The 14,951-nt window shown below is 35.2% G+C and overlaps 2 protein-coding genes across 19 annotated transcripts in view; one reads left to right on the top strand and one right to left on the bottom strand.

Annotated features, from left to right (window-relative positions):
• LOC724220 (synaptotagmin-10) overlaps positions 1–6,625 on the top strand; it is a 55,426-nt gene extending 48,801 nt beyond the window's left edge. The window contains exons 7-10 of the mRNA XM_003251160.4: positions 145–265; positions 1,083–1,254; positions 1,343–1,543; positions 1,825–6,625. Coding sequence (XP_003251208.1) covers positions 145–265; positions 1,083–1,254; positions 1,343–1,543; positions 1,825–1,828 — 498 coding nt within the window. The 3' untranslated portion in view covers positions 1,829–6,625. The remainder of the gene's footprint in view (positions 1–144; positions 266–1,082; positions 1,255–1,342; positions 1,544–1,824) is intronic.
• Positions 6,626–6,907: 282 nt separating this feature from the next.
• The window catches only part of LOC724172 (neurobeachin), a 436,186-nt gene continuing 428,142 nt past the window's right edge, over positions 6,908–14,951 (bottom strand). For 16 of the 18 annotated variants that reach the window (XM_026441525.1, XM_026441532.1, XM_026441523.1 and 13 more), the window contains 4 exons: positions 14,125–14,388; positions 13,858–14,054; positions 13,619–13,770; positions 6,908–13,430 (listed from right to left, as the gene is read on the bottom strand). In XM_026441525.1, the coding sequence (XP_026297310.1) occupies positions 13,340–13,430; positions 13,619–13,770; positions 13,858–14,054; positions 14,125–14,388 (704 nt within the window). In that variant the 3' untranslated portion in view covers positions 6,908–13,339. The remainder of the gene's footprint in view (positions 13,431–13,618; positions 13,771–13,857; positions 14,055–14,124; positions 14,389–14,951) is intronic. The other 2 variants (XM_026441519.1, XM_026441526.1) reach the window with 1 other exon arrangement.

Raw genomic sequence — 14,951 nt, 5'->3', positions numbered from 1 at the left:
AAACACAAAATTTGAATATCAGAGAAAATATCAAGGAAATCATATGTGTCCTAGTTGTGATAGATTTTGGACAATTTCTATTTTGATCGACACCTTAGCCTCCTCCACTTTAGAAACTGAATCGGTTTCACTTCGTTCCTCTAGGACAAAGTGGACCTAGGAAAATTGATGCTGTCTCTCTGCTATCTACCAACTGCTGGTCGGCTAACAGTGACTGTAATTAAAGCGAGAAACTTGAAAGCCATGGATATAACGGGATCGTCAGGTAAATTTGCACGAAATTGTTTCGCGTATTCGTCCAACAATAAAATATAATAAAGCAAGGCGAAAATTTTGAAACAAACAAACGCTGTATCCACAGGCGACATCCATCATCCATTTAAATTATTTATTTAATCGTCGAATTGTTACTTCAAAACTTCTTGTTCTAAATTTATCCGTTAATAACGAAATGTTGTTTATCCTATATACAATTTAATTTGATTATATTAAATACATATTGAATTATAATTCATAATTTTATTATTTAAATAATTAAATAATTCTCCGCTTTAAAGGTTTTACCTTTGTGTAAATAAATCGTTTGTAATTGTAACACTATTTTTAAAAAGCTGTGCATCAAAAGGAAAACTAAACAGAATATTTCAAATAACTAAAATAAAAATTAAAATTCTTCTCATTTTTATTTTCAAGACACTTTTCAAAATTGAATTTTTGATTTAAAAGGAAATAACGTTTATCTTAAAATTCTAAAATCATCTCAATCGAGTATATACAAAAGAATATCTTCTTCTTCTTTTCTTTAATACACAAAAGAATATTTTTATCAATTTCCAATACTCCAATATTCCAATTCCATTTTCAATATTCCAACTTTTGCCTTCAATATTTCAAAAATATCGGATTTACACTTTACTTCCAAAAAACTGCGCACTTCTCAACTTGCCAATATCATCCATTCTCACTTTCCGCTTGTCAAAGAGAAACTTGTGTAAATACACACAGCACGATCCTTCGATATATCCATCCCATCGTCTCCCGATAATACAAACAGAAAAATATCTAAGAAAACGTATTCGTAGATCCGTACGTGAAAGTGTACCTGCTGTGCCAAGACAGACGGATCAAAAAGAAGAAGACCTCTGTGAAGAAGAACACTTTGTTCCCGGTGTACAACGAGATCCTGGTGTTCGACGTGCCCGCGGAAAATATCGAGGACGTCAGCCTCATAGTGAAAGTGATCGATTACGACAGGTGAGTGAGCGACAAGATCGAAGAATAATCCAGATCTGTGATTCAGTTCGATCGTCGATTTCGGCCATTTGATTTTTTCCTTCAACAGGATCGGCTCGAACGAGTTGATGGGTTGCACGGCGATCGGCGCCGATTTCATCGGTATCGGACGCGAGCAATGGCTGAAGATGTTGGAGAACCCGAGGAAACCTGTGACGCAATGGTACCCGCTCATGGAAACCATCCCTGGACACATCCCATCCGTGAGTTCGGAACCCCTTCCAGTTAGTTTGAGCTGCTTGAACAGCAGGTAAGTGAATGAGTAGTTTTTTTTCTTTTTTTTGAGAGAGAGTAAATGTAATATCTTTGAATTTAACATGGAAGTTAATATTACGAATAAGAAAGTAGAATTTTTATAGAGATTTGGAAGATTTAATCAAAGATTTTTGCTTTATTTTCATTCTCGAAGATACTTTTGAAGAGATAGGAAAGGAAATTTTTTTTGTATTTCTTTTGTTATTTTATCTCGAAAAATGAATATTTATGGAATTGAAAGAAACGTCGATATGGAACGGAGAAAACTTTTTCCAGATGAAAACAGCACGGTTGGGATAAGTATCGCGAGAAGTCGCAGTTCTTGCCGGATGTCGGCTTGGGCGTTGTTTCCTTCTGTCGTCATTTAATGCACACCGCTTGACTGACTTAAGTACAATTTCTATCTCATCAAAAAAAAAAAAAAAAAAAAAAAGAAAAAAGAAAAAAAAGGAAGAAGGTTGGGAAGAAGCACACAAAAAAGCATCTAAAAATATTAAAAAAAGAAAAAAGGGGAATGAAAACAAACAAAAAAATAAATAAATAAATAAAGAAAAAAAACACACTCTGTGCTTTTTGGAGTATATACGTGGCGAGAGCGTGAAATAGTAAACGAGCGAATAGATCGTCGTATCGTCGTAGAATGTTTCTAAAAAACTTAATACGATCGAAGAAAGGGGATGAAAGGGGAGGCTGCTCAAAACTTTATCTTTGAAAAAGACAAAGAGAGGGAGAGAATAATAAAAATAAATATATACGTATAGGTAAATAAAAAAAAAACAAAAAAAGAAAAAAAAATTAAGAAAAAGAGAAAGAGAGAGAGAAAGAATAAACAAGAGTTAGAGATAATGAGAAAGATAGAAAATAAAAAAAGATAGAATAGTTTATTTTTTGAGAACGAATCCAGGCTGGCCCTGTGCATTCAAGCGTACACACAAATACGAAATATATAGTTTATCAATTATTATATATATCATACATACATACATACATATATATTTTATCAACGAGAATAAATAGTTACATTGACTATTACCAACCCAAATAAATGGTTGTGAAGGAAGTCTCGAATTTTTACAAATCAAAATGGCGGGAAACGCTGCTCCGATAGTTTTCGGGGATTGAATATCCCTCGCATCCCTTGTTTCCGCTCGAACAATTCCAGCACGATGTAGGGATCCGTATAGATCCGCGTTCAAATTTTTACGTACGTATATTGGAAAATAATTGTCTGGCTGAACAGTGAGTCGAAAACTGAAAGAAAAATCTTCGTTTCGAAATAAATCAGCGAGGCGCGGACAAAAGGATCATCGGGCGATCTAATACGAATACCTATAGAATATGGCGCGTGATTTCTCAACGAAATTGCTCCACGATCTCTCGTAATGCTCGTCGTCTATTTTCAAATTTATTTTTACACTACACTTTTTCAATATATTCTTTAATATAATTAAATTAAATTCTACAGTTTCGAGCAAATGATTCAATTTTTCTATTTTTATCTTAATAAAATTATCGTTTAATTCTTTGATAAAAATAGTTAAAATTTAGAGTTTCAAAGTTTTCTTGATATAAAGAGGAACAAATAATTTGATCAAAGTGATATAATTTATTGGAATAATCCGTTATAAATGAACGAATGATATGATCGGATCGTCTATCTTGTCACGAAAACGTGCATTACGAATATTTATAAAATCGCGCAAGCACTGGTATCAGCATCGCATAAATTTAATTTAACGCGACGTGAAACATATGCGGTTGCCTATTACCCATGTACATGTGTAATGTTATTATAGCTCAGCTATTAGCTTTCGATACGTGAAATAAATAAATATAGTACGTATAACAATAATCGCTTTCAATGGTGGCCACAACCGCGGTTAGATCCACAACCGTGTTAATCAAACACCTCTTTCGTGCTTCCGAAGTTAATTGTTTCTGTCGATCAATTTATGCATGAAATTCGCTAAGGTCGAAATGTTCCAAGGACAATAACCATTTAACCGGATAGATTCTTCTCGACGTAGACTTCGAATAGAGCAATATATTTCCTAAACGTAAACGTATCCATTAAAAAATATCCAACAAATGGGAAGCGAGCGAAAAAATAAGAAAAAAAAAAGAAAGAAAAAGAAAGAGAGAGAGAGAGAAAGTGGAAGAAAGAAAAAAAAAGAAAAAAAGTAAAAAAAGTAAAAAAAAAAAGTAAATGATTAGATGTAGAGGAAGACAACGTTTACTAATTCACGCTCTTACGCCAATTGTTCGCGCAAATGTTCTTATTCAACGCGATAAGTGTTTCCACTTAAAAAGCTCGTCGATATGTGGACACCGCTTGTGATAACGCACCCGAAGTACGTGCATCATTCACGAGAAACTGAGACGAGATGCGAACACAGACACAAGAGAATGCATCTGCTTATTCATTTATGTCTCGTACGAACGTTGGAGGTAATTTCTATTATAGCGTTTGTCTACCTCATCATCTGTCCTTTTCCCGCCAAAAGGAAGAAAGGATTTCTGAAAGAAGGATAGAAGATAACTTTTCAGAAGATAAGATTACTTGACAGACGATTTTGCTTGCTGAAATTCGTGAAATTTATTTATAAGTTAGTTGGAATTGGGAAAATTTTTACTTTGTTGAGCAAAGCATCATAAAATAAAATTTAATAATAACTCGAAGTAACGAGTTACATTGATTAATTTACAATTATTTCAATAACGGCTTGAAGAAAAATTATAGAGTGATAAAATTAAAAAGAAATACTTCGAAACGAACATTTATCCAAGATGTATCGATTATTATTATGTAATAGGGGTTCGTGTGTATATTGAATAAAAATGTGTGCACGTGCGAAGGGGTGCGTCGAGTGAGAGAAGAGTGAATCGATGCGAACGATGCGGAGTATTTATGATATCGCACAATTACGTTCGATTAATAAAATGTATATCAAAAAAAGAATAAATAAATAAATAAATAAAAAAACAAAAAAAAATAAAAAAAAGAAGTACTCACGTGTATAATTGTAAAATTCGAGAACGCGTAAAATGGCACCAATAATTGTTTCGCGTCTAATGATAAGCTCGGTCAATCGCGATGGCTCGTAGTTTCATATCGATCAGTCATGAAAAATTGACTGAGATTGCAATTCTGGATACACATGGGCGTCTTTGGAAAATAGATGGATGAAGGAGAACAATCTACGTAAAATGGAATTGATTGTCCTCAGATATCAGATTCGAATATCTACATACATATCTTCGATTAATCATTAATTCTGATATGAATTGTACACTTAGTGTAGAGTATTATTTTTGACAAAATTTTTGACAAAAATTATCCTCGATACCGTTATCATTTTGTGAATGTTTGAATCTCTAGAGATCGAGCGATATTTCTAAAGACACTCTGTGTTTCGTGTAGCTGGAACGAATAATAAAATATAAAATTATATAAATATCGAAGCATAGATTACTTATACGTGATGACCATAAAAAAAAAAGAAGTATCCTTCGAATTATTTGAAGAACAAATTGTAGCAAATTATAAGCGCAGTAGGATATGAAATGTGTCAAATAGCATAGTATCGTAGACAAAATAGTGCAAAACATCAAAAGCTTTTTTAGTACTTAATTCTTTGAAATGTATAAAATACTCACATACGTATATTTGTATAATCCTCGTACCAATACACGTATCCTGGTCAATTTGATCAATTTGGTTGCCCAATGATTCTTTCGAGAATCCGTTCGAAATCCTTCGAAATTCCAGCGACGCCCATTTCATTAGTCATGTAAAACGACAAAATGAACAAATACAAGACAAATTATACGTTCTCTTTTTCGTACGATCCACGAGATTTGTATCACAGACTGAATTTAATTTCGCGACATAATTATCATGATGGTCGCATCATTTTAGAAATGATGCTTGCAGTAGAATATATTAGAATGTGTTGAGACTGAGGAAAAAAAAAACGTTTTTCTATGCATGCAAGAATCAGATCATAAGAAGAAATCGATGATGATTCGTCTAGCAAGCTATTGAAAAAGTATGTCTCTAAATTTATATATTACTAGAAAAAGAAAGAAATGAAATAAAATAAACAAAGAAAAGAAGTTATATATCAGGAATTAGAAATTATTCTACTATCAATGCTATTAGCCAGAACTTCTTTCAATAGCTTTGTGGTAGTATTCTTCGCCAATAAGATGTTCCACATATATATATATACATATATATTGATTATATAATGTTGACTATATTCTCTAATTCTACGTTCGATTTTTCCATCCGATTTTTTTAATTCTCCTATTACATTTGGATTCACACACGTCACGAATAAATTTTCTACTAAAATTTAAAAAGATTGTACAATTAGAATAAGCTTTCGAGAACGTAATAGGAGAGTAAAAAAATAATCGCAATTGTATCCTGATTTCTCTGTCGACAAGAAGGAAATTGGATTAAACGTTAATTTTAAGTCGGGAATATCTTTCTGTAACCATCACTTTGGATACAAATTATTACTTACATTTAAATGTCATCGTCAGTTCTCTTCAATTTCATACTTTTCTATTCATTCTTATGTATTATTAATATGCGTAGATGTTCGAAATTAACGGGTTACTTTTTTTTTAAAGGCGCATCGTTCACTTCGCATCGTTCAATTGGCCATTTGTCAGGCCAGTGAGTTATCTTCGAAGTAATATTCTCACAAATATCGATCGTGGATGAACGATATTTGGAGCGCGTATGCATATCACACGACGAAACACGTACGAATGGACGAGCGTTGATCACGAATTATTAGAGATTTTTATTTTTTTTTTTTTTTTTTTTATTGAGCGAGAGAAGAGCAACCAAAGAGAAACCTCTGTTTAAAGTCTACTCTGTTCATGAAAGTGATATAAAATAATCGTATATTTAATCGAATATGCAGGCGAGTAAACTTAAGTAACCAGGTACCGCTAGAAGCACGTATTTTCTAACGAGTGTGTATAATCTATACTGTATATTCGGGCAAGCAGATGCCCCTTGCGATTGTGAATGAAATAAATAAATCGGTACCATATAGAACATCTGTTGTTTGACTCCAGAAATCCCCAATTAGAGATTTATTTCCAATTCCTTTCCTTTTATAAAATTTGTTACTTTAATGCTGTACACTATACTTTGAAATAACATGTAAAGAAGATTTAAGAGTTGAAAATCGTTTAAAATTTATTTAAAAATCATTATTTGGGATTTAAAAATCGAAGTAGAAAAGATCGAGATCATTTAGAAATTAAATGTTGATTATCGCGTTATACTGATTAATTAAAAATAATAACGAGTTAAATGAAAAACGGAACTGCAACATCAAATGTACTTTTCATTTATTTGACTACTTATCTTTACAGATTAGTCTACCTTATGCTAAGATACAACTTTCCCATTATGTTACCTCTAATCGAAACGTTACGATAATACTAAGTATAAAATAAGCAATAGAGCTTATATTGGTATGTAGCAACGACTTAAGTACCTCTACTTAATAGTACTTTGTTAAAAGTGCCGGGAATTTAACCTGCGTCGTCCGTGTCTCCGACTCGAGACTGATCGACGTGCGGTGTCGCAGTTACAATTTTGGCTTTCGATCGGAAATCATATTTAGACAAGCATCGAGGTTTCATTTAAAACGTTAATTAACTTTGCAGTCATTTGTTCGTCGATCGAACATCGATCCATGTTTGTTTCTTTCCCTTTTTCTTTTTCTTTTTCGTTTTTCTTTTTTTTTTCTTTTTTCTTTTTTTTTCTTCGCTCCATTCTCAGGCGTTCTACGTATCATCTAAATCGCGTCGTTAATTGTGAAAAAGTTAGGCCATACATTACATATTTCTTCCTTCCAAGTGTCCCAATTACGTTTCTCTTTTTTCTAATCCGCTTTTTCTCCTCCCCTCTAATAATTTTTTCATCCCATTTCAGTTGCGCAGTAAAATCGAAAATTCTCCATTGTTCCATTGATTCGAATACGCGGTTTCTAAATAGTAGCTTGAAATTACGATCAACAATGACATGGCGTAACGTGGTGGTGAAATATACATTATGTATACATAGAAAACAATATGCCGCGGAACGATGTTCAGTCTTTGAAGAAATGTAACTGCAGCGATTAAATTGATCTGTGTTTTGTTGTTTCTTTTTTTTTTACGTGTGTCTCTGTCTATGTGTGTATGTGTGTGTAAGTGTGTTTGTACGTGTGAAACCGGATGGGCTTAAGCTTAATCCAGAGCGGATGGCTCGTGTAGCATTACAAATGCTGTACAATTATTTAAATCGTATCGCTTACCATAAGAAACGGATTCACGATTATAAAACGCTATTTTGACGCAGATGAAACTCGATGATTTCGATTTTAAACAATCGCAGCTCTACATGATTTTCTCTACAGTTAGTTTTTTATTATTCTCTGTGTGTGTATGTGTTTCTTCGTGTTCATCGTCGTTTTTTTTCTTTTATCTCTGTTTTATTATTATTTCTTCTCTCTCTCTCTTTCTCTCTCTCTCTTTCTTTCTTTCTATCTCTCTCTCTCTCTCTCCCTCTCTTTCGCTCTCTACAATCTCGCATATATTGACTTTTATCGATTGATTGGAAAAGTATCTCGCGTGTAAGAAGAAGCTCGCGACGATGAGGAAATTTTCTTTTTGTTGAAACGTGAATTATTGATATTCGACGATAAGATTTCGAATTTACAATCGATCGATTCTCGTCACTCGATCTTATCCATCCACGGAAAATCATCGATCTCGAATCGATCGTACGTCATCGTAGCGATTTTCTTCTTCGGCTCGCGGCGCAGTTAAATACTGAACAGGTTACGATTCTAACGACTAAGCGTCCGAGTAAGTGTTATACCGCGACATTTATGCGCTTTCCTCTCTTTCATCCGCCCATGATTACGCTTAAAAAAAACGTAAAACGTTTGATTTGAAATCTGTACGCAAGGGCAGTTCCACATCTACACGAATCCCCTTTTTTTTTACGTTTTTGCCTATCTATTTCGTTTTTCTTTCGTTTTTTTTTTCCCCCTCTTTCTTTCTTTTTTTTTTTAAATCTGTTTTTTGTATGTGCTTGTTTTTCTTTTTTTTTCTTTTTTCTAACACAGTGCATACGGCTCGCGCTTTCTTACGATTCACGGATGAAGAACATCGTGCTTTTTCTTTTTCTTTTTTTTTTTTTTTTTTTTTCTTATTTTTTTGGCTAGACACGAAAATCATCGACACGAAAATCATCGAATCCTAATTCGTTTTTCAATTGTACAAATCTCCGTTTCTTTATTTGTTTATTTATTTATTTATTCTTCTTCTTCTTACTTCTTTTTTCTCTCTCTCTCTCTTCTTCTTCCTCTTACTAACGTGTCGTTTCACATTGTTGAGCGATATTATTAGTTGATTACATTATTCATTAATAAGTACACGTGCCAAAATGCACTCACTTACGCGTGCGATGTCGAGAGCACTATTATCAATTATATGTATATACCTCGTAATCATAGTAATGATATAATTAATAATAATATATAATCATATGAATTAATAATGAGAATAAAATGTAGTTGTAATAATAATTATATAGGCAAACCTTTGTTGTAGCGTTGTACTTAGCGTTATTTAAAATAGTAGCGTTACTCTTATGTGTACCGAGTACGGACAGAAAATTGATTTTTTTTTTTTTGTTTTGTTTGTTAACTTCCTTTATATATATATATATATATATATATTTTTTTTTATATGTATTATATATATATAGTAATATGGAGGGAATTTACTAACAACTTGCTCGAAAAGTGCAGCATTCTCACGAACCTATATAAACAAATATAAAAAATCTCCTCTTTTTAAAATCTTTTTGTTCTCTTTTTTTTTTCTTTTTTTTTTTTCTTTTTCTCGCCCCCTTTTTTCTCTCCATTTTGTCTTTCCTCTTTCGTTCATCGTGTTACATTTCAACCGAGATTATTCTTCTGCTTTGATGTTTATGTTCTTATAAAGACGTTAATTTTACGTTAATTTTAATCGAAAGATCCAAAATATTCGTTTCTTTCGCTTCTTCTTTTAAAAAGACTCAAATTTGAAGAAAGAACATCGTATAAAAGCAGAATGCAGTCGAAATGTCACACGTGACATATGCCGCGCTTCTCATTTTTTGTTTCCTCCCTTTTTTTTCTTTTTTTTTTCTCTTTTTTTTTTTATTAATCTTCTCACCTATCCCTTTTCCTTTTCCGTAATCGTAATGAAAATAAGGTGTCGATAATACTCGGACTGTACATTAAGTACAATGTGTGAACAGGTTGCACGCGTGACAAGCTATCTCCACGCGTGCGCGAGAAATTAACATTATCCAAAGCACCAGGCACAATCCTCTTCCTCATACACGCACTCATGCATACACATGTAGCAAACGCATGCACATTGATTCTTCTCGCTTCTCTCTTTCTCTCTCGATCTTTCACACTTTTCATCCCTTTTCCTTTCCTCTTATCCTCCATCTCCTCAGATTTTCCTTCCCCATTTGACATACGAACGAAACGACACGAACAACCATGCAATAAGCACGCTCATAACGAATAGTAGCGATATAATATCATTGTTTTTTAACATTGTTGTTGCACACGTAACATTGTCCTATGCGTGTATAAATTGTACGATTAACGAGACCGATGGCGGCGAGCCACGGCGTGCACGATACAAGAGCCGACACTAAAAAACGTTTATAATAAATCCCTTATTATACAACGTTACACATCTCGTTTACGCATCTTCTTCTTTTTTCTCCCCTCCTTTGTTTGTCTGTTTGTTTGTTTGTTTGTTTGTTTGTTTGTTTTCATTGTTTCGCAAGCTCAAGAATGATTGATCGCTAGAACGACGGCATCATGCACTTACACTTTACACCTACCACGTAGACGATAGTATCATGTAACATGATTTCTTTTTTTCTTTTTTTTGTTTCTTTTTCCTTTTTTTCTTTTTTTTCAGTTTTAATCAGTGTTAATCAATGACATCTAAGGAATTCGGGATTTCGTCGATAATCAGCCACGTTCTATTCGCCACGATTCTTGACTAGAAGCATCCTGAGACGAGTGGTTTCTTTTTTTTATCGCGTTTCATTATACGCAGAAAACTTCTCTATTCCATTCCCTTTTTTTTTGATTATTGTTGATTATTAAGTACGTTCCAAAATGGCAGAAATTGATTAAAAAATTAAGTATCGAACTCGCGAGACACGTCACGTGGCTGGATTACCGACGTAACCGCAAAAACTTTCGCTCCTAATTTTATTCTCATTTACACAGCTCGCCCCCATTTATACTTCTTTCTCACCTATTTCTTTCTCGTCCCCCTTGCCATTCAATCTTGATGGTTGTTCACGAAGACCAATCTAATCGAGAAATCGCCAAACGAATCTTTTATCGAAGGGAAACGCATCGAGATCTAACAAGAGAAAAAGACGACTCATCGTCGATTCGCTTCACTTGAAACGATACGACGCTGGCATACGATGTTGGCGTTGATCTAATAACAATATGAAAGCTGTGCACACACGCGTTCCTCTTTAATCCCAGTTAATATAGTGTTGTTTCAAAAAAAAAAAAAAAGAAAGAAAGAGTGACTAGCATTCGTGATACAGCGACGAGTAGACAAGAGTCTCATGGATCGTTATTTCTCGAACAAATCTATATTTCTTTCTTTCCTTTTTTTCTTCTTTTGTCTCGACGATTTGTTTCGATTTGACTTTGATCTTTGACCTGCATCGACACGATTCCTTCTTCATTTCTCGTTTATCAATCCTCATGATCTTTTCCCTCGAAAAACTGTTCCTCCTTCATTCGAATCACATCATACACGGGCGATACACGCTCACAAACGACAAATACGATCCCAACGAATTCTGGGTAAATCCACGTGATTCAGACTCGCTCGTTTTTTTTTCTTTTTTTTTTTTTTCTTTTTTTTAAAGCCTATTTAATAATTCTTTCGTTCCCTCTGCTGATTAATTACACATCGCGTGCGAAAATACCAAGAAATATCCTCGCAAAAAGTTAAGCTGGACGGCTTTGATCAAAAATTAGGATCTCTTTAGAAGGACGTGATTATCGGGGAATAGGAAGTGTTGCGGGACGTGTATGATCGAGTGTACGTGTGTGATTCATCGGTGATCGATAATATATATAATAGTGTGACGTTTCCTTCGGGATACGGTTCAGTGTACACGCGGCGAAAAAAAAAAAAGCGTCGATCCCCCCCTTTGCGACAATAATGCTTTTTTTTTTTTTTTCCTTTGTGCAAACGTGTAACACTCCTTGTCCAAGTGTACGTGAATATTAAATATTAAATTCGTGGAGAAAAATTTGTGTATATAAACTTGTGGATATAACTGTGTGTACGTGTGTGTCGTTTACGTTCTTACATCTCAGTAAAACCGAAATTTATTAAAGTGTGCTTAGCCAAAAAGTGTCTCATTTATCACGAGCAGCAATTATTAGCGCGGAAATTCTCTCTTTCTCTCCCCCTCTCTCTCTCCCTCTCTTCCTCTCTCTCTTTCTCTCTCTCTTTCTCTCTCTCTCTCTCTCTCATCTATGACTCATTCACTCGACATCCTAGCACGGAATTATGCGTGCATGTATTGATATTATATATATATATATATATAATGTATTATATATATATAATATATATTTTTTTTTGTTCCTCTATATTTATACGTTGTAGAGATATTTACATTTACGGGACGTTGGTAGCGCTATACACGAGTCACCGGGCCCCATACCAAACCATACGCGTGAATTTCCTGAGTGGAGGAAATTTAAACCATGGCCACGGCATACCACGCAGAGAGATTATTCGCGATTTGATCGCTTTCGAGGATATTCTTCTGATCAGAGGAATTCGCTCGTTCCTCGAACGGGGCGAGTCGAGAGAATCCGGCCTTCGAGTATTCTCTCAAGCGATACAGATAGAGCGATTCGAATTGTGTTTGTAATTGACTAGCGGTTCGAGAGAGAGATAGAGAGAGAGAGATGGAGAATGATTGGAATGATTCATTTTTAGTTATTAGTTCTTGCGAATTTTTTTTTTTTAGAATTCTTTCTTCTTTCTCTCTCTCGGTTTTTTCGCATGGCTTAGAAAGCTCGAGCATCGGAAACGAGAATCAGTGAACGAGCTTGGCCAGTTCCCCCGAAACTTCGCGCGCCATCACGTCGGAAGCACTCGAATATTCTCTCCCATAGAGTCTCGAAGAAAGCGAATTATTAATTATTTATTATTATTTTTCTTTTTTTTCCCCGTTCCGTTTATTGCTAAAACGCTGAATATTTAATTATATCTGAGTGAGTATACCTGTTGCACGGCGACTATTGTTCTGTTCTGCGCCCACTACTCGATTGTTATTAAACGATTACGAAAGCGTCGTTGCTCGTTGCTCCTATCTGTAAACAGCCCGGAGAGAGCCGGCCGAGTTCATCATCATCGCTTCTCATTCGAGAAACTTAAACGCTTCGTCCAATCCTCTGCTGTTTTTTTTTATTGCACGGCGCAATTTTTCCTTCGTCACACGTCACGATCGAATCGTTGATCTGTTCGAATGGTATTGTACACGCGATCGGATGCTGCGAGACCTGACTTTTAAATGGATGTTACCGTTACGACCCGTCCACCGTGACCGAGAATAATCTGTGGATGTTGGGCAAGGAAGACGAACGACAGATGAACCGCGTCCGTGCCTCGTTCGACTTTGCTAGACGTACGCGAAGCAGTCTCAGTAGCGTTGCTGGAATTCGTGGTGCCATCTGTTGAAATCGATATGGAAGATCACGATCGATCCGTTTGCCAAGCCAGCCAACAAAAATCTGTGACGAGATGTTAAACGTTAGTGTTGAACAAATTGTGATCAACGAGTTGATAATAGATTTGTTTTTTATCAATTCTTGAACAGAAAGAAAGACACAAGGAACAACTTTTGAAATATTTGATTTATGATCCTTTTTTTGATTGAATGAATGAACGAAAGACGAAGCAGATATTTAATCACTCTTACTTTTGATCATGCGAAAGTGCCAGAGAACGGACACTGCTTTCGCAAGCTGGGAATGCATAGAGGAGAGCAAGATTGAACGTTCTCCAAACTTCGACGATTCGTTTATCGCCACCTGTCATTAAGTACTCGCCGTCTCTGCTTAAAAGTAGACACTTGAAACAATGAAAACGTAAAATTAACATTTGTTCGAATTTAAAAAATATATATATTTATCTTCATATGATACTATAGGAATTTACTTGAAGATTATCGTTATGAGACTCGTGGCGAAGCCGTTTCCCATTTATAGTGAATGCAGCTATGTGTCCACGTTCGTAATTCACAACGATAACACCTTCCCGCGACATGGCGATATTCTCTGGCGACGAAAATCCATTTGGTGCTTCCAACGATCTCAGAAGATCTCCAAAAGTCGTGTGTACGAGAACTGGTCCGTCTGGAAAGAAAGGATGAAATTAATAATCCATAATCCATTTCTCTTCATCGAATCGAGGAATCGTGATTACAATAAGATCCGGAAACGACCAAGCCAAGCTCAGCGGAAATAACAACTGCAGTCACAGGTTGCTCGTGTCCTGTGAGGGTGGCTCTCGGCGCTGGTGCCTCACCCTCGCCGACGATCGTCTGCGTTCTCGCGTTCCAGTGCCACAACAGAACGGTGCAATCGGCACTTCCCGATGCTATGTAACAATCAGACGTGATGTTGCACTCGCTGCGTGATAAACATGTCACAACTCCGTAATGGCCGAACACTATTTGTACAATTTTTGCTAAAAAAGAGAGAAACGATATGGCTTCCTGTTAAATCTCTTCATAATTTTCATCTTTCACCCCAGATGAATCTATTGCAACTAAATAATTGCGGATTTTTTTTAGAAAATCAAAGACAATTTTTTCATGGAACTAAATAACTTTATTCTGTAATGTGTTGCCCATTTTGATCAATGACCTTTTGCCATCTTTCAGGCAGCATCATAATCCCACGTTCATAAAACTTCTAGTTTTTACTAGCAAAAAACTGAATCAGGTACGATTTGATATCAGCATCATTATTGAAATTTTTACCATTCAAGGAGTTTTGTAAAGATCGAAACAAAAAGTAATCGGATGGTGCAAGGTCAGGACTATATGGTGGATGTGGCAAAACATCCCAACCAAGCTCCAATAATTTTTGCCGAGTGACCAAAGATGTGTGTGGTCTTGCATTGTCATGATGGAATACAACACCTTTTCGATTTGTCAATTCGGGCCGCTTTTCTTCAACTGCATTGTTTAATTTTGTTAGTTGTTCAATGTAGACAACAGACAAATTGATCGTTCGATTGGGTGGTAA

This window comes from Apis mellifera, linkage group LG6 (assembly GCF_003254395.2).
Source record: "Apis mellifera strain DH4 linkage group LG6, Amel_HAv3.1, whole genome shotgun sequence".
NCBI lineage: Eukaryota > Metazoa > Arthropoda > Insecta > Hymenoptera > Apidae > Apis > Apis mellifera.
Note: the sequence above shows the minus strand (reverse complement) of the source record. Positions and strands in the feature narration are given on the sequence as shown.